The sequence below is a fragment of the Podarcis bocagei genome (genome assembly GCF_964188305.1).
Source record: "Podarcis bocagei genome assembly, chromosome: 6".
Classification (NCBI taxonomy): Eukaryota; Metazoa; Chordata; class Lepidosauria; order Squamata; family Lacertidae; genus Podarcis; species Podarcis bocagei.
In genome coordinates, this window is record NC_138130.1 from 12,487,421 (window position 1) to 12,507,032 (window position 19,612).

General features: G+C 42.1%; 1 protein-coding gene across 2 annotated transcripts in view; it reads left to right on the plus strand.

Moving 5' to 3' along the window:
• Positions 1-19,612, plus strand: part of ABCC4 (ATP binding cassette subfamily C member 4 (PEL blood group)) — a 160,152-nt gene that overhangs the window by 117,258 nt on the left and 23,282 nt on the right. For both annotated transcript variants that reach the window (XM_081198255.1, XM_081198254.1), the window contains exons 27-29: positions 12,443-12,532; positions 12,885-13,057; positions 15,411-15,516. In XM_081198255.1, the coding sequence (XP_081054381.1) occupies positions 12,443-12,532; positions 12,885-13,057; positions 15,411-15,516 (369 nt within the window). The remainder of the gene's footprint in view (positions 1-12,442; positions 12,533-12,884; positions 13,058-15,410; positions 15,517-19,612) is intronic.

Here is a 19,612-nt window from a genome sequence, read left to right on the forward strand (position 1 = left end):
ACCTCCTGATCAACTTTTCTTTCTTTTTTTTGGTTTTGCAAATTCATCCACAGAAAAATAGTCTTGCAAATATTAAAGATTTACACATGATTCTTTTGAATCTATGACTTCCCTTCTCCCCTCCGTGGGTTCATTTAAAAACTTTTCCAACTGCATATTATAGGTACATCCAATTTGCAGTCCTCCATTATATCCAGAGTCTATGTCTCATTCCAAGAGTTATTTAAAACCTGCCAAAGAGTTCAAGTGTTTACAGTGGTCTTTCAGATGCTATCTATATTTGTCCCGTTCTCTGTTCAAGTTTTGATTTCATGATTTCTGATTTTCCCAGTTAGTCTTGCCATCTCTGCATAGTCCAATAGTTTCATCTGCCAGTCTGCCCTCATAGGTATCTTATCATCTTTCCAACTCTGAGCGAGCAACATCCTTGCAGTTGTTGTAGTGTGCATAAATAGCCTTTTCGGTTCTTTTGGAATCTCTGCAGCTGCAATTCCTAACAAAAAGCCTTCTGGTTTTTTAACAAAGGCTATTTTAAATTTTTCCCCCAACTCATATCATTTCCCAAAATCCATTTATCACTTTACAGTTCCACCACATATGGTAAAAGGTGCCTTCTTTCTGCAACAAATATTTGAACTAGTCCTGTACATTTTCGCTACCCCTAGTCAACCTCTTTTGATGGGAGGTTGCTGTTGTTCTTTAGTCGTTTAGTCATGTCCGACTCTTCGTGACCCCATGGACCAGAGCACGCCAGGCACTCCTGTCTTCCACTGCCTCCCGCAGTTTGGTCAAACTCATGTTAGTAGCTTCGAGAACACTGTCCAACCATCTCATCCTCTGTTGTCCCCTTCTCCTTGTCATTGGTGATGTCATTGGTGCTGACATCAGGGTCTTTTCCAGGGAGCCTTCTCTTCTCATCAGGTGGCCAAAGTATTGGAGCCTCAGCTTCAGGATCTGTCCTTCCAGTGAGCACTCAGGGCTGATTTCCTTCAGAATGGATAGGTTTGATCTTCTTGCAGTCCATGGGATTCTCAAGAGTCTCCTCCAGCACCATAATTCAAAAGCATCAATTCTTCGGCGATCAGCCTTCTTTATGGCCCAGCTCTCACTTCCATACATCACTACTGGGAAAACCATGGCTTTAACTATACGGACCTTTGTTGGCAAGGTCATGTCTCTGCTTTTTAAGATGCTGTCTAGGTTTGTCATTGCTTTTCTCCCAAGAAGCAGACGTCTTTTAATTTCATGGCTGCTGTCACCATCTACAGTGATCATGGAGCCCAAGAAAGTAAAATCTCTCACTGCCTCCATTTCTTCCTCTTCTATTTGCCAGGAGATGATGGGCCATGATCTTAGTTTTTTTTTTATTTTGCGCTCTCCTCTTTCAGCCTCATTAAGTGGTTCTTTAATTCCTCCTCACTTTCTGCCATCAAGGTTGTGTCATCTACATATCTGAGGTTGTTGATATTTCTTCCAGCAATCTTAATTCTGGCTTGGGATTCTTAGAAAGTTCCTGTTGTCTAAACAGAATTCCGGAACCAGGTGTTAAATACCAAAATGATAATTGTAACCTGAAAGGGCTTTTGATACCGTGTACATTTGCTCATTACTAAGATATGTGCTTGGTTAGTGGAAAAGAGAATAGAAGTGGTGTGGGTACAAACACAGAACCTTGCTCAGTCCAAACACATCCCATCATTGGTGCTGACAGAAAAAGCACAATCACCATCAAAACAACAGTGACATGCCACAGGGGGACGTACCGCTGCAATTTCGCTCCAAGAAACATCAGAACAATCAATGGCTAGTATGTCTGGAAGGCTCCTGTTGTGTAAAATTGATCTCCATGTGGTTTGTGTAATTTTAACCATTTCAGCAAAAACCGAGGCACGGCTTCCCATTAGTTGCAAGAGCTTCTTGCACTCAGCGGAAGCCGTGTCGCATGTTTGGGTTCTGAACAACGTTCAAAAATGGAAGCATTTACTTCCGGGTTTTGGGCACTCAGGAATTGAAGCGTATGACAACTGAGCCCTTTTTGGCTTTGCTGTTGCTATGGTGTACAGTGGTGCCCCGCAAGACGAATGCCTCGCAAGACGGAAAACTTGCTAGACGAAAGAGTTTTCCATTTTGGAGGTGCTTCGCAAAACGAATTTCCTATGGGCTTGCTTCGCAAGACAACAATGCCTTGCGAGTTCCTGCGGGTTTTTTCCCCTCCCCCCTTTTTCTAAGCCGCTAAGCCGCTTATCAGCTGATCCGATCAGCAGATAAGCCGCTAAAAGCCGCTAATAGCGCTGATCCGTCAATGGGCTTGCTTCGCAAGATGAAAAAACCGCTAGACGAAGAGAATCACAGAACGGATTCTTTTCGTCTTGCGAGGCACCACTGTATTAAGCTTTTATTTTGTACCTTTGGTACATTTTATTTTATTTTACTTTATTGCATTGCATTGCATTGCTTTGGCTAGTGGTTGATGCAAATAAAGATTCTTCTGGTTCAGAGTCTTCTGATATAGCCTGAAGGAAGAATGGTAATTTTCCTTCAACACCTTTTCCTTCCAAATAAAACTCCAAACACCAAGCATCTGGGATGGGTGAACGCGGGGACTCCATCCTCAAAGTGTGACTTCATTTTAGAAATCCGTTTCCGGACAAGGGAGAGGGACTTGGGAGAGGTGAAGAAATTGGGAGGCAAAATAGTGACTGGTAGGATAGGGGGGAGGAAGACCCACTACCTGTGTGCTAAGAGCTATAGGTAAAAGAAGGACTGGGAAGAGCAGGATTCTGGGGTCAGAATGTGTTTTCCCACAAGTAAGGCTCATGACATTTATGATTACTTGGTGGGAGGCATGTTTCTGTTTACGATGCACAACCACAACAAGCCCAAAGAAAATGACCTAATTTGGGGTGGATTCATAGCTATAGTCTCCCTAGTAAAATGGAAAGCTGGGTTGCTCCTTTCCTGCCTCAACATTTTGTTGCTCATGTGTGCTTTTTTAATTCATGACAGTGTCACAAACTCAGTGCTGGGAGCCATGCGCAGTAATTACCTTTTATATAAAGAGGGTTTTTTGCTGAGAGTTTTTCTTGTTTTTTTAATGCACTCCGGTAAAAAATTTAGTGCGTAGAATGGCCCTCTAAAAGCCCCCTTTGGCTTATCCTCCTTTCCCCCTCTGTTCAGAGAATGGAAAGCACAGAAAGAGGCAGGTATGCTATTACTAGCAAATACACACAATTGGATTGCAGCCTAATGCAGCCTCCCTTTTTGTTTCTGAACACTGAAGGCTTCATTAATGCACAGTAGCGCTTCTGAGTGAAGTTGGTGACCTTTTTGTATCTAAAAAGGACTTTACATGGACTTAAATTCTTCTGCCTTTGTGCTTGCACAATGTTCTTTTCTCCTGAAAATGGACGGTGATCAGTTCATTCAAAGGCTGCAGGGTTTTGAAAGACCTTTTCCAGGCTATTTCAGGTGGGAGTTGCATTGTAAAATACTGGGGGGGAAATACATTTAAGAGCTCAGAGATATTCTCCGAAGCTAAGTCTGCTTTCTACCCTTTGAGATACTTGCTGTTATATATATTGTTGACACACGGGCTTCTTGTTATGAGTGTACAATTAGTTTGACAAAATAAGAAGTGTTTTGACTTCTATCTTTCCAGTTGTAAGTAAAGGTTTAGTCTAAAATCCCTGGGGAGAGTCAAGTGTCTAAAGATTGGTGGGTACAATTACTTTGCAGGTGAAAAGAGACTCCCCCCCTCCCCACCCCCAAATTCTTAGGAGTTTATAAAAGGAAGTAACTGTGCATGTTTGGATTTGAAAACTGCGGACGAGGCTAAATTGTGCAATCTTTTATTAATTAATACAATATCAGGTGTGTTGGAAGCAACTGCACAAAGTGATTCTTCATCCTCAAACACTCTGTCCATACTCTCTCTTGATCAAATTCTCTTTGTCTCTTTGCTGTAGAGTTGCTGGTGTTAACTGTCCTTCGGTGTGAAACCAGTGGTTTGGGCTGGTTCACAAAACCCTAAGTATTTCTGGGAAAGCAGGGAGGGAGATGTTGCAGAAAGGCCAGGGCAGGGAAGCAGTCAGCAGGCACTCCCGGTCTCTTAATTTTTATTTACGTTTTTATTTATATTTAAAGCTTACATCTTGCCCGTTTTATTTTTTCAAGAACTCAAGGGAGTTAGCAAGTCAAGGCAAGTATTAAAACAATATTTCACATGTAAACGAATTCTTCGGTTAAGCTGAATAATAAAACACACAAAAACACACAGTAATGATTTCAACACAGCCAAAGAGCAGACATAAAAATAACCAGCTCTTTTCGAGCAAGCACATACAGTGGTGCCTTGCAAGACGAAAATAATTCGTTCCGCGAGTCTTTTCGTCTTGCGATGTTTTTCGTCTTGCGAAGCATGGTCCGTCGCAACTGCGCCTCTTCAAGCGGCTTTAAGAAAAAAGCGCAAGACGTTTTCGTCTTGCGAAGCAAGCCCATAGGGAAATTCGTCTAGCGAAGCAATGCAAAACCGAAAAACCCTTTCATCTAGCGAGTTTTTCGTCTTGTGAGGCATTCGTCTTGCGGGGCACCACTGTATTTGCCCAGCTGCCTAAAACTCTACCAGATAACACTTGGCTTGGCAAGGCATTCCACGGTATGAGTGGCACCGTGAAGAATGCCTTAGCTTTGGCTCCCATCAGCTGGGCCCTGAACTATGGCTGAGTAATGGCGAAACATCATATCAGCACAGGGGTGTTGTGTCTGTATATTATTATTATTATTAGAATTTATATACTCAGAGGTCTCAGGGTGGTTCACAGAAAAGATTGACATTAAACCGCAATATATATAATCAAAATAAAAACAACAACCCAATAACACCCCCCAAAAGAGCCACATTTTAAAAGGGCATAGAATGTCAATCAGATCAACCAAAGGCCTGGTTAAAAAGGAAGGTGCATAATGAAGGCACCAGGCGAACTTCCCTGGGGAGAGCATTCCACAGACGGGGAGCCACTGCAGGAAAGGCCCTTCTCCTGTGTTGCCACCCTCCGGACCTCTTGAGGAGGAGGCACACAAAGGAGGATTTTTTAAAGTCTCCAGTGAAAATTTGGACTGCCGCCAGTTTGCCAAGGATGCACAGCACCCATGTCTCTTAATTTGGGTGGTGCAGAGCAGATGTCCAGCGTCAGTAATGGCTTAATGAGGGTGATGAGTAGTTCAGTTGCCCTGTTGAATTCAGTTCTTTCTCTGGATACCTAAATGACTTTTGTGGTATGCAGTGCCTTTTACCAGCTTAGGCTGGCATCCCAGCTGAGGCCCCTCTTACATAGAAATAGCCCTCTCCTCTGTGTTAGGTTATTATGGTTTAATGTACATGGGGCTACCTTTGAATATTGTTCCTAAACATTATTGCTTCAAAATGCTAAAGTCAGGTTTTAACTGGTGCTTGTGACACATCTTTTTAATGCTAATAATAATAATAATAATAATAATAATAATAATAATAATAATAATAATAATATATTTATACCCTTCCCATCTGGCTGGGTTTCCCCAGCCACTCAGGGCAACTCCCAACAGAATACTAAAAACATGATAAAACATAAAACATTAAAAACTTCCCTAAACATGGTTGCTTTCAGATGTCTTCTAAAAGTCAGACAGTTGTTTATTTCCTTGACATCTGATGGGAGCGTGTTCCACAGGGCAGGTGCCACTACTAAGAAGGCCCTATGCCTGGTTCCCTGTAACCTCACTTCTCACAGTGAGGGAACCGCCAGAAGGCCCTCGGAGCTGGACCTCAGTGTCCGGGCTGAACGATGAGGGTGGAGACGCTGCTTCAGGTATACTGGGCCGAGGCCGTTTAGGGCTTTAAAGGTTAGCACCAGATACCTGCACTGGCTCCCAGTTTGTTTCCAGGCACAATTCAAATGCTGGCTTTGATCTTTTGGGGTTTGGCTATGTGCTTCCATTTCAGCATGCCCATTTTCAGCCACTGCCATACGAGACCGCTTCTGAAATTGAGAGCCAGTGTGGTGTAGTGGTTAAGAGCGGTAGTCTCGTAATCTGGGGAACCGGATTCGCGTCTCCACTCCTCCACATGCAGCTGCTGGGTGACCTTGGGCCAGTCACACTTCCTTGAAGTCTCTCAGCCCCACTCACCTCACAGAGTGTTTGTTGTGGGGGAGGAAGGGAAAGGAGAATGTGAGCCACTTTGAGACTCCTTAAAGGGAGTGAAAGGCGGGATATCAAATCCAAACTCTTCTTCTTCTTCTTCTTTTTCTTCTGAAATTAAGCAGGTGGCAACCAGAAAAGTGCGACGGTAGGGGGAAGGCATCAGCCCTACCCCACAAAACTCTCCCATGGCTGCAAAGATGGATAAGTTTTCTTTCAGGGAAGCATCATTTCAGGGGATCCATCATTTACTTACCGTCTTATCTAGAACTTGCTACGTTTCCTTGGAATATAAGTTTGAAAGCTTGCAAGTTCTTGAGTGCGGGTGGCTCAGTTCCAGCATGCACTCCAAATCATGGTTCGGTACATCACCAAATTGGCGAGCTGTGATTAATGCCTTGCCTGAAGATAATGGTTTGCAATTCCACTTCAAACTGTGGTTTCAAGTCAGGTCTCGGAGGCAAGGCACTGATTGCAGCTTGCAATCAGTCTGGGTATCGCAGCAAACTGTGGTTTGTGAAAACCAGGAATTGGTGGAAAGAACCAGCTCATAAGCAGGAAATGGGAGAGCTTACAGGGATGCTGTCAATCACCAAACCATGGTTGCTTTAACTACCGAAATGAACCTCAGTCCTGTTGATTTTAACCGAATTCTGTTTACAGGTTGTTTCTGAGATAACCATCTGCCAGAAAAAAAAAAATAATGCTGCTTAAACTTCTAATTGGTTCTTTGGATATGATATTATGAAACTTGTATTACTCGCCACCAGTCTTTTGATGCAATATTATTTCTTTCCCTGACTGTAATTTACAGTTATTTACAGGTCTGGCTTATTAACTTCCTCTCATGAAACAGGCAATTTTAATATAACAATCTGTGTCAGAAATAGTAATTAAAATTATCCTTATCTACTGTTGCAGTACATGTGTGCTGTTATAATTTTATAACAGTTGTGAAGATTTTATGAATTCAGATTTCCCATTTTGCCAACCTATAAAAATAGATTGAAATGGAAAATCATCTGAACAATAATTTCAACTTGCACCCCAATAGCGTAATATAATAAGTATTGTTTTAATAAAATAGGGGCTTTTTGTAAGAAGACTGTAATATTTCAGTCTTTTTAATGCTTTTGCTGGACGCTTTTCATCAACAGGTTCCGTAATAAAAATGATACTACTGAAAAACCTATTTCATAGTTTTGTATTTGAAAAGAAAACACAGATCTACATTATACTGTACATTTATTCTGTCTGTGTTGATTTTAATTGCATTTATAAAGTGGCAGAAGTAGTTTAGAAATATTGTATGCAAAAAGCTTTGGATGTGCCATATATGTGGGATTTCAAAGGCGGAATTGATGTACCGGGGGGGGGGGGTCTGAAAAGCGGCACTTTGTCCTGGCGTGGTTTTTTTTTTTTTAAACACCTTTGTGATATCCTGGTTCTTTTTGAAATATGGCGACCCTACAATAAAATCAAAATAGCTACCTGAATCTTGTTGGCATTTAATCATCAGTTAATCATCAGCCTTTGAAATCTAGTCTAGCAGGGGGCTAGACTAGATGACAAGCTCTACAGCACTGTGGGCTAAACCACAGAGCCTAGCGCTTGCCGATCAGAAGGTCGGTGGTTCGAATCCCTGTGATGGGGTGAGCTCCCGTTGCTCGGTCCGTGCTCCTGCCAACCTAGCAGTTCGAAAGCACACCAGTGCAAGTAGATAAATAGGTACTGCTCTGGCGGGAAGGTAAACGGCGTTTCCGTGTGCTGCTCTGGTTCACCAGAAGCAGCTTAGTCATGCCGGCCACATGACCCGGAAGCTGTACGCCGGCTCCCTCGGCCAATAAAGCGAGATGAGCGCCGCAACCCCAGAGTCATCCGCGATTGGACCTAATGGTCAGGGGTCCCTTTACCTTTACCCTTTACAGTTCTATGATTCTATTATTCTTTTCTCTAGATTATTAAAGTAAAAAAATTCCTTCCAGTAGCACCTTAAAGACCAACTAAGTTAGTTCTTGGTATGAGCTTTCGTGTGCATGCACACTTCTTCAGATACACTGAAGTGTATCTGAAGTGTATCTGAAGCAGTGTATCTGAAGCAGTGTATCTGAAGAAGTGTGCATGCACACGAAAGCTCATACCAAGAACTAACTTAGTTGGTCTTTAAGGTGCTACTGGAAGGAACTTTTTTACTTTGACTATGGCAGACCAACACAGCTACCTATCTGTATCTAGATTATTAAACTTCCAGTGCAGATCATTTTAAAGAGAAAGACTATCAGATACATATGGATGAACGAATGCTTCTAGGCTGTATTGAACCATTATGCTGAGGCTGCAGTGGGTGCCTTTGAATGAGTTGCCTCACTGGATGTACCCATGGGTGGGCCAAATCACATTATATGAAATGCATAGCTTGGTCTAATTTTCCTGCCTTAAGTAGCTGGGGTGGGTGGATGTTGGTGGGAGGTGGTGCAGGGAGAAATAGGAATACAGTGAGGGGTTTTCAACCCTCTGTCAATGTGCTGTGATCCTGACAATTCTCACACACACCCCACAAGCTGCTATTTGCAGTGGGAGGTAAGCCCCCATTGGCATGTCATAGTGTGCTTTCTCTGTGGTTGGCATTTCGCTTTGAGAGGGAATTATTATTATTACTATTTTAATTTGTGTGCCACCCTTTTTTAAAAAAATAATTTTTATTAAGAATTTCAACATAACAAATTATCAAAACATATCATCTTCATTCCCCCTCCCCAAGAAAAACCCTCCCTCCCCCCAAGACTTCCCTCAGCTCCTCTCTCTGATTTTTCAACATATGTTATTCTTCATATTATAAAATTGTAAAGATCTTTAAATTATCTATCTATAATGTTAACAATAATAAATTTGTGTATGTTTATTCAAAACCTGCCAAGGAGTCCAGTTCATTTTGTTGTTTTTTTAAGTAATTTGTAAAAAGTTCTTCTTTAAAGCCACAGTTGTCCTTGTCTCGCAATTTGTGTGTGAGTTTTGCCAGTTCCGCATAGTCCATCAGTTTGTCTTGCCACTGTTCTTTTGTTGGGATTTCCTCATTCTTCCATCCTTGTGCTATTAAGACTCTTGCCGCCGTTGTCGCATACATAAATAAGTTCTTTATTTTCCTTGGCAGGTCTTTTCCTACAATCCCTAACAGAAATGCTTCTGTGTTTTTTTTACAAATGTTAATTTAAACATTTTCTTCAACTCATTATGTATCATTTCCCCAAAAATTTTAATTTCTTTACATTCCCACCACATATGGTAAAAAGTCCCTTCTTTCTCTTTGCATTTCCAACATGCATTTGACCCAGTTTTATACATTCTTGCAATCTTTACTGGTATGCATGCCACCATTTACCCACGGGTCTTAGGGCGGTTACAACATAAAATCACAATGAAAAAAACACACAAAATACGTAATAAAAACAAAAAACAACCCAATAATCCCACTCCCTCCCCGATACATTTTAAAAGTGTATTGGATGTCAATAAGATCAACCAAAGGCCTGGTTAAAGAAGAACGTTTTTGCCTGGCGTCTAAAGGTGTATAATGAAGGTGCCTGGAGAGGGCATTCCACAAACAGGGAGCCACTGCAGAAAAGGCCCTTTCTCATGTTGCCACCCTCTGGATGTCTCGTGGAGAAGGCCCATGAAGAAGGGCCTCAGATGATGATCACAGGGTCTGGTGTGGTTCATATGAGAAGAGGCAGACCTTGAGGGAAGCTGCCACCCAGTGCATATAACTCTGGGGAGGGTGTGTGTGTGTGTGTGTGTGTGTGTGTGTGTGTGGTTTGTCATGTTTGAGGACAAAGGATAAAAATTCATCCTACCACCATGGTCCAGATCCTGACCCCCCTCCCCCAGGCTGTCTTGCAGGATTTAAAAATAACAATTAAGCATATAAAACCAGATGTGTCACTGGGCTGTCATTGCTGTCTAGAGACAGACAGCGAGGGCTCTCATTCTGCCAAATTAGATAACACTTGTAGTTTAATGGTGAATTTTGGATATAATGGAGATGTAAAATATTTGGATTACAGTGGTGCCCCGCAAGATGAATGCCTCGCAAGACGGAAAACCCGCTAGACGAAAGGGTTTTCCGTTTTTGAGCTGCTTCGCAAGACGATTTTCCCTATGGGCTTGCTTCGCAAAACGAAAAAGTCTTGCAAGTCTTGCGATTTTTTTCGCTCCCCCCCCCTTTTTCTAAGCCGCTAAGCCGCTAATAGCCTTTTAGCCACTAAGCCGCTAAGCCTTTAATAGCCGCTAAACCGCTAATAGCGCTAATCCGCTAAGCCGCTGCTAGGGTTGCTTCGCAAGACGAAAAAACCGCTAGACTCGCGGAACGGATTAATTTCGTCTTGCGAGGCACCACTGTATTATAAAAGATGCAGGATGAAATGATTAATAACAGGACCTACAAAGGGGAGGTGGGAAGCCCAGGAGATTATTTGGAATCTTGTTTTTATGTTGGATATGTGATTATAAAATTGTAATTTGAAAAACCAAATAAATAAATTTATTAAAATCATCATCATCATCCTGCCAAATTAGTTATGACCAAGGCTGTAAGCGTAAGCATGAGAGGAGGCCTCATTCTACACAGTGGGACTTTTCCATGTAAACATGACAGGATTGTGCTGTAAGTAAAATTGAACCAAGTTAAGTGTATCTTAGAAGCACGCACTTTTAAGCAGGACGTAGTCTTGGCTAAAATTATTTATCTGGAGTGGGGCCAGTGATTTCCTTATTTGCCCAATCCTGCCTTAGGCTCCAGTCATTCCGCATTTCATCCTGGTTTCACCATGCAGTGAAACCAGACGAGCAATTATCTTCGTCCTTAATGATGAGTTCGCTAGCATGAGCAGGCAAGGTCCCCCCCCCCCCTTCACAAGGAAGGATCAAGGTTAATCCAGTTGCAGCATTAGGGTAGCAAACACACATGTATAATTGGGGCAACAAGTAGCTACTTACCAAACGTTATTTGTTGCTTTTAAATTTCAATTTTGTCAGTAAGTATTTCAGTGTGTGCGTGTTTGAAAAATTTCATAGCAAAACCAGTTTGCCTTTTCATCCCGTCCCCCCCCCCCAAAAAAAAATAATAATAATTGAAGAATGGTAGGGAAAGAATCTTGCTGAAACTTCATTTCCTGTGTAATTGTTTACTATGTAGCTAATTTTTTTTGCCTGCTTTCTTTTCACCCTCCTAACAAGATCTGGTTATGTAGTTCTGATGGGTGATTTCTTAAAGGACATATATCCAGTACACGTGAAAAGAGGTTCAAATACAGTAAAAGACTGCGCAGTAAATCCTTCCCTTTAAACCTCATCATGTAAACAATTTTTCTTCAGTGCCTCCATAATAAAACAGTAAATGGCATCAGTGTGTGCAGGTGTGCAGCTGTGTATCTGGATATTTTCTTAAAATTGTACATATGTAACTCACATAGGGACGCGGGTGGCGCTGTGGGTTAAACCACAGAGCCTAGGACTTGCCGATCAGAAGGTTGGCGGTTCAAATCCCCACAACGGGGTGAGCTCTCGTTGCTCAGTCTCTGCTCCTGCCAACCTAGCAGTTCGAAAGCATATCAAAGTGCAAGTAGATAAATAGGTACCGCTCCAACAGGAAGGTAAACGGCATTTCTGTGTGCTGCTCTGGTTTGCCAGAAGCGGCTTAGTCATGCTGGCCACATGACCTGGAAGCTGTACGCCGGCTCCCTCGGCCAGTAAAGCGAGATGAGCGCCGCAACCCAGAGTTGGTCACGACTGGACCTAATGGTCAGTGGTCCCTTTACCTTTAACTCGTATATCCTAAAGCAGCATTTCACTCAGGGCAGAATTTATTTATTTTTTTTTAAAAAAAATCCCAGTGGCTGCTGTTTCTAGGCAAAGCACAACGTTGAGAGCGATTTAGCTCTTCCATGCTCACAGCTTTTTCTCCTATGTACAGGGTGTGGTCTGAAGACACACAACAGCGACACCTTGCTAAAGCTAAGCAGACCTTGGGTCACAGGGAGGGAGATTTCTAGAGAAAACGTGATGGTCAGGGAAGGGATGAAGCCCCACTTGCCAGACCTCTGTTGCCCAGAAGAAGCAGCGTTTGTTGAACAAATAGTTCTGCCCTAAATGGTTGTCTCATGCATCTGGGAGACATCTTTATCAAAGCTAAGTGTGTACAATGTTTGTATCTTGATGATCAAGGCTGATAAAGCGGAAACATCTTGAATGATAACCCACTGTGTTGTAGGAGCCGGTTTTGTTCACTGGGACCATGAGAAAAAACTTGGATCCTTTTGACGAATATAGCGATGAAGAGCTGTGGAATTCTTTGGAAGAGGTAATGTTTTCAAAAATAAAATGCCTTTTACCTGCAACATGAATTCAGAATCGAAGGCTTCCTGGGCAGCTAAGTTTTGCTTAGACCTAACTTAGTCAGGGTCAGTAATTGCAATAGGTGTATTCTGAGTAAAGCTTAGCTGAATGATACCTATATTCTTTCTGGTGCTTGTACATATTAAGTTAGGTGAACAGGTGGCATGCCCTTCCTAGTCACTTGTGACTATCATTTTCTTTTATAGATAGAAAAGACAAGAGATTATGAGTCTCATTTGAAGTGAAATATGAAGCACATAATTGATATTACGTTATTTTAGGAACAATCTACTTACGGCATACTGATATATTTGCAGGTCCAGCTCAAGGAGGCTATAGAAGAACTACCTGACAAACTGGAAACACAACTGGCAGAATCTGGATCTAATTTTAGTGTTGGCCAGAGGCAACTGGTGTGTCTTGCCAGGGCTATTCTGAAGAAGAATAAAATATTAATTATTGATGAAGCAACAGCAAATGTGGACCCAAGGTAAGCACATAATTCTGATAATCCACCTGCAGTGTTGTTACATATCTTCCATCAACTTAGTTACAGAAGGCTATTCTTGAATAAAATTAAGTGGATGGCTGGAGTTTGATGTAACACTAAACCATGGTTTCGCCTTGAATTCATAAGCTCCACCCTCCCCTATTTCAGCGCGGTCAGGAAGAGGAAATACAAAGTTTCAGTTCTGTTTGGTTCGTTATCTGTGAAACCGGAACTGTGATTAGTCTTCACTATGGTCTAAGGATTATAAACCATGAACTATGATCTGAAGCTGATGTGTCCCAGACTATAGTGAAGATGAACCACAGCTTGCCCATATTGACAAATCGCAGCAAGATGGAAATCCACTCTTGAGGCTGTGCCAGAGGAATGGGCGAGCCCTCAAGCCTGAGGCTCATTCACATACATCTAAATGATGGTTTGGCAGTACAGTCAAACCTCGGATGTTGAACGCAATGTTCGAAAACCAGAGCGTTTACTTCCTGTTTTTTGGCGTTTGGGAGCCGAAACGCACGATAATGGAGGCATCCGGGAACCGAGGTTTGACTGTACATCTGAATGTAGCCAGTGAGTGAGTTTGAGATTTTCTACACTCTCTGGGGGTAATGTGATACTCATAGGATAGTCAAAAGAACTAGACCAGTGGATTCGAAGTCCAAATTCTTGAACCAGAACGTAGGCACACTGAGATAATAATAATAATAATAATAATAATAATAATAATAATAATAATAATAATAATAATAATAATAAAAAACAACAACAACAATAATAATAATAATGTGATGTAGCCTAGGCCACTGTGTGTGGATTTTTCATACCATGGAGTCATGATTCATTTTAATAACATCCTTGCAAGGGCATCTGTGTTCCTTGTGAATGTTCTCACAAAAGGACTTCACTGTTTGTGTGGTTTTTCTTTTTAAACTGTCGCAGGAAAATGGCGTCCCTTTCATTAGCTAATGCTTTGCTTAAAGCAAGAAGGGTTGGTAGCTGTAGCTTTTATCAGGCTAATGGAAATATAATGTCTTCTCCAGTTTAACAACCTGGGAGTTTGTTGTTTTGAAATAAACGTATTATGCATTCAAGTAATTTTGCCTAACCGAAGTGCCGTAATATATGTTACAGCAACAGAACTGTTTCCCTGTGTGGAGTACAGGGCACGGTAGCACGAATCGTAAAAGATGCTGTAGTGGCAACTTGCAATTCTTGTTTTGTTTGCCTTCACCTCAGCATCTTTCTATTTGCTCCTCCTTAGCAACCATAATGGCATCTTTTATGAAGGTGCGATTTGAGTAGCGTGAGTGGATTTCTCCTTGCCTCTCCTCCCTGCTACAGGCTCCCTCCATGCCCTGAATAATCTGCTCAGGGCCACCCCCCATGTGTGTGTGTGTGTGGGGGGGACTTCAAGGAGACGAAAGGAAGGTGAAGTCCCAGTACACAACCAGAAGTCAATTCCAGTTGCACATGGACATCGTAGAATACAACCCTGTATGCTATGGCGAGTTAGAGCAGAATGTCACAGTTGTATACTAGCCACAGAGAGCACACATTATAATACAGTGGTACCTCAGGTTAAGTACTTAATTCGTTCCAGAGGTCTGTACTTAACCTGAAACTGTTCTTAACCTGAAGCACCACTTTAGCTAATGGGGCCTCCTGCTGCTGCCGCGCTGCCGGAGCACGATTTCTATTCTCATCCTGAAGCAAAGTTCTTAACCCGAGGTACTATTTCTGGGTTAGCGGAGTCTGTAACCTGAAGCGTATGTAACCCGAGGTACCACTGTAATGGGAAAAAACAGAAAGAAGAGAAAAATATAAATATAAATAAATAAGGTTTACTTTTGGAAGGACAACTCTGTGCATGCAAACGTGATGCCCAGCATACAGATGCCATTGAACTGACACACAAACCTAATTTTCCTGCTCTACCACAAACTGAGAGGCCTGTCTGCGTAGGGCCAAAGGTTATAAAGTTTTCGGACATTAATGCAGTAATAAGAAGATGATTTGAATCCCCCTTTGGATCTTGAAGTATGGGTTCCCCCAACAAAATTTAAAAATTTGGCTTTGTAATTTGCAATTTATGTGATGTGATTTAATTTGATGTGATTGGCCAGTTAATAAATATTATTAAAAAACAAACAAAAACAAAGGTTATAAAGTTTTCGTCCGTGGTGCCATTGTACTGTTACGTGATATTTCCTCCTACTACAGCACAAAAATTCTTGGTTTATTTCTGTGGCAGTGAATGCAGAGAGGAGAACTTTTCAGAAGTTAAAATCTGCTTTCTGCAGCCTCTCTTTTCACACCTGCGCGTGCTGTTTTATTTCAGGACAGACGAGCTGATTCAGAAGACAATCCGTGAAAAGTTTGCCCAATGCACCGTGTTGACCATCGCCCACAGACTGAACACAATCATCGACAGTGACAGGATTATGGTGAGCAGCATGTTAAAAACCTAAGGCCTAAGGAGGAGGGACTGTCTGTGCTTTGGCACACTTTACCCTGGGAAAAGGAAGGATGCAATCTTGCCAAATACCATTTTTCAGAAACTATGGCTGCATACAAATGTAAAATTAACACCTGACTATCAGAGGATAGGGTTAGCCTGCTTTCTTCTAGGGCTACAATATAAATGGCAGGCAGGCATGTCAATAAAAGCAGAATGCAGTTTTCAGTCTTGCACTATATGCTTCAAGGCTAGGTGAGCGCCTTTTTATTGTTTTAATCCTATGTGTATATATTCATTTAAGTATTGATTTTTTTACTGTCCCCTCCTCCAATCCCTAAAAGCTCAATCAATGGGGGAGGGGTAATCTCCCCCCCCCCTAAAAATATAAATTTATAACAAAACCAAATACATTTCCATTTGCAGAGATTTCTCTGAATCTCATGACTCCCCCCATCCCCTTAGTGGGTCCTAATGTCAACGTTTTCAACTGCATAGTGTATCGTAATCTATATTTTATATCTATCCATATTATCCATTGTATTTGCTAGACTACAAGTGTTATAATAATCCTGATAATGTTTTCATCTGCTTACAGTGGTCTCCTAAATGAATTATAAATTTTTCCAATTCTTTCTTGAAGTTTTCTTCTTGGTTCCTGAGCTTTCCAGTCAGCTTTGCCATTTCGGCATAATCCATCAGTTTAGTTTGCCGTTCCTCTCTGGTAGGGACTCTTTCTTCTCTCCATCCCTGGGCTAGCCCAGAGACGGAAAGCGCAATCCATTTAAACAGTTGTAAAAGTGGGTTTGTTATATCAGACGTCATTCAAATAGCACCATGAAGGGTTGGCCTTCTGCTGCAAAACTCTCTGTCTCCACCACCCCTCTGAGTTTGACCCTGCAGAATAGGATAGTTTGAACAGAGTGTGGGTCAACCACGAGTGCCTCCACTGCTCAAATTCAAGCTATCTAGATTATCTTCATTGGCAATACAGTCATAAGGTAAAGGTAAAGGGACCCCTGACCATTAGGTCCAGTCGTGGCCGACTCTGGGGTTGCGGCCCTCATCTCGCTTTATTGGCCGAGAGAGCCGGCGTACAGCTTCCGGGTCATGTGGCCAGCATGACTAAGAGCATGTGGCCAGCATGGCTAAGGGCAAACCAGAGCACACGGAAACGCCGTTCACCTTCCCGCCAAAGCGGTACCTATTTATCTACTTGCACTTTGACGTGCTTTCGAACTGCGAGGTTGGCAGGAGCAGGGACCGAGCAACGGGAGCTCACCCTGTCGCTGGGAGTCGAACCGCCGACCTTCTGATCGCCAAGTCCTAGGCTCTGTGGTTTAACACACAGCGCCACCTGCATCCCTCGGAATAAATGTGCTTCAAGTTAAGTAATTTTGGGTTGTGCTCCGCACGGACCTGAAAGTAACGGAGCGCCTTAATTCCGGGTTTCGCAGCATGCGCAGATGGTCAAAATGACGTCACTTGCATGCGCGGAAGTGGCGAAACGCAACCCACGCAGACGCATGGATGCAGGTTGTGTTCACTTCAGGATGCGAACGGGGCTCCGGAACGGATCCCGTTTGCATCCCGAGGTACCACTGTAGTAGCTCCTAATTCCGGGGTTCTTTCAGCTGCTCTGAAATCCCCACTACCTCAGGTAGCAGGAGTCTGAGGATATCCTTTGCAGAGCGACCCTTTCCCTTCGCTGCATGAGTAGCTTTTGAGGTGGGTGTGAGGTCTCTGTTGAATATTGTATACTACTTTTAAAAAGCTTTTCCCAACTGTAGTAACGTTTTGTTTTCCTCAAAAAGGCTTGAAGAGACTGGTTAGGAAATGGCAGTGGCCTAATTTAATTTTAAAAATAAATAAATGTCCAGGTTTGGACTCATAAAGTGCTATTAACCAGTAAGGTTGAGATTGCTGTTTGAGTAATGGTGTCCTCCCCCCCCCCCCCCCGTTTCATTAAATATGGCATAGTCTTAATAACAGCTAATTGCTGGTTTTTGATTGACTCAGTTGCTGCAAAATAAAAAGGAAGAGAAATTAGACATCTCCTTTCTTCTCCAGCTGTTTGTTCTCTGATTACCAAAGACAGTTTCCCTTTGTGCTTGAGGAATTAGCTTGCCATTTCTGACTCTTCAACCACGGTTTACAGCCCAAAGCTTAAAAGCAGTGCTCCACCATCAACCCTGTTATTTAGATGGTGCCTGTGCTGGTGGAAGAACATTTTGAGAATCGTAGCCTAGTTTCTGTACAAAGTCATTATGCCCTTGTTATCCCATCAACCTTGTATTACTTTGTGTTCCCCAGCCCCTATGAGCAAATTTTTATTATCCTCTGGTTGCTGTTTATCTCGAGATCCTTGTTTCTTTACGTACATCAGTTGCTTGGAAGTTCTTACTGTAGATTTGAGTGGCAGAGGAGAAGAGCCAGAATACGTTAGGCAAAAGTTCACAAAACCATTTGCAATAGGCAAAAATCAGTCACTGCACATTGACTGTTGTTCTTCCAAGGTAAAGCTTTCATGTAAATGCACTCCCGTTAAATTATGCTATAAATGAGGATACAATGTTAGCATTTCATGACTCCTCAGGATATTGTTGCGTGTGAGGGTTGTGTGCATGCATATATATATATATATATATGCTTTCGTAGATTTTCACGGGTACAGGAATGCAGGTTTTGGTGTCTTCGGGTGTCTTCCCGTGTAAGAGTTGGGGTGTCTAGGCGACGTTTCGACGAGGTCTCACTCGTCATCTTCAGGCTGGTGCTTTCGGCTTCTTGTTACTAGAACAGAGCCTCTGTTCTAGTAACAAGAAGCCGAAAGCACCAGCCTGAAGATGACGAGTGAGACCTCGTCGAAACGTCGCCTAGACACCCCAACTCTTACACGGGAAGACACCCGAAGACACCAAAACCTGCATATATATATATATATATATATATATATATATATATATATATATGTGTGTGTGTGTGTGTGTGTGTGTGTGTGTGTAGCCCTCAGAAGGGCTTATACCTTCTGTGGTGTGTGTGTAATTAATGCTTTATGCTGTCACATAGTCCATCCACACTATGACATCTATGGCTGTCAGGTGTGGGACAAGTGGGTTGGCAAAGTGGTTGGATTTGGCAAGCACATCAGGCAGGGGGGGCCATCTCTTGCCAAACATACCTTTTTCTAGCAGAACTATGGCTTCACACCTAGCAACGTTCCACTGTCATTATAATTCATTTTATACATAAATTTTATACATAAATTTTATACATAAATGTAAGGACACAGTCAATATTATAATATTAGAAAAGTTCCCTATATAAAATCTTGTTTGTAAAAGGAAAGAAATTGTATATGATCTTCTACATTAAAAAACACACACCAAACAAACGTGGGAAAATAAAGCCTGGGAAGACTACAGATATAATAAAGTGTTCTTCAAGAAAAGCAGGGTCGCATTAAATTGACGAGAAGAAACAGAAGTCCTTTACGTGCACCTTTTAGTTAAATAGGTGCACTTGTTAAAAAATTTCCCCTTAGTCTGAGAGGGGCGAAAGAGAAACCCTTTGAAAAGGCCATCAGCAAACGGCATAAAGTTGATTATAGTATGTTAGTGTGGTGATTAAAGCTTGAATCAGGGTGACAACTCACCTTCATTTTTCATCAGGTTTTATTTTACCTAATGAGAGGAGCCTCCTCGGAGAACAAAAGGGAGAAAAGAATGTGCTTTACACAACTGCAGACAGAATTGGCCTTAGGAGCTGTTTAATTCTAGCTTATTCTCTTCTCCAAAGTCATACTTCTGGTTTCGCAATCCCAGCGACGCCCTGAGGAGAGTATCTCCACAATATCTTTCTTTTAATTATAAATATGCTTATCAAACTTCAAACAGCTCAGAATCATTGAGAGAATCTCTATTGTGTAAGGTGATACTGTCCTAAGACGATCATACCAATGAGTAATGGCTTTTTTTTGCTCGTATACAGTACCTTTCATCTGGGAATCTTAGAGCTTGTTGTAAATCTTAAGTAATTAAGCTGCACGACACCCCTGTCAGGTAGGGAAATAATTGTAAACCTAGCAC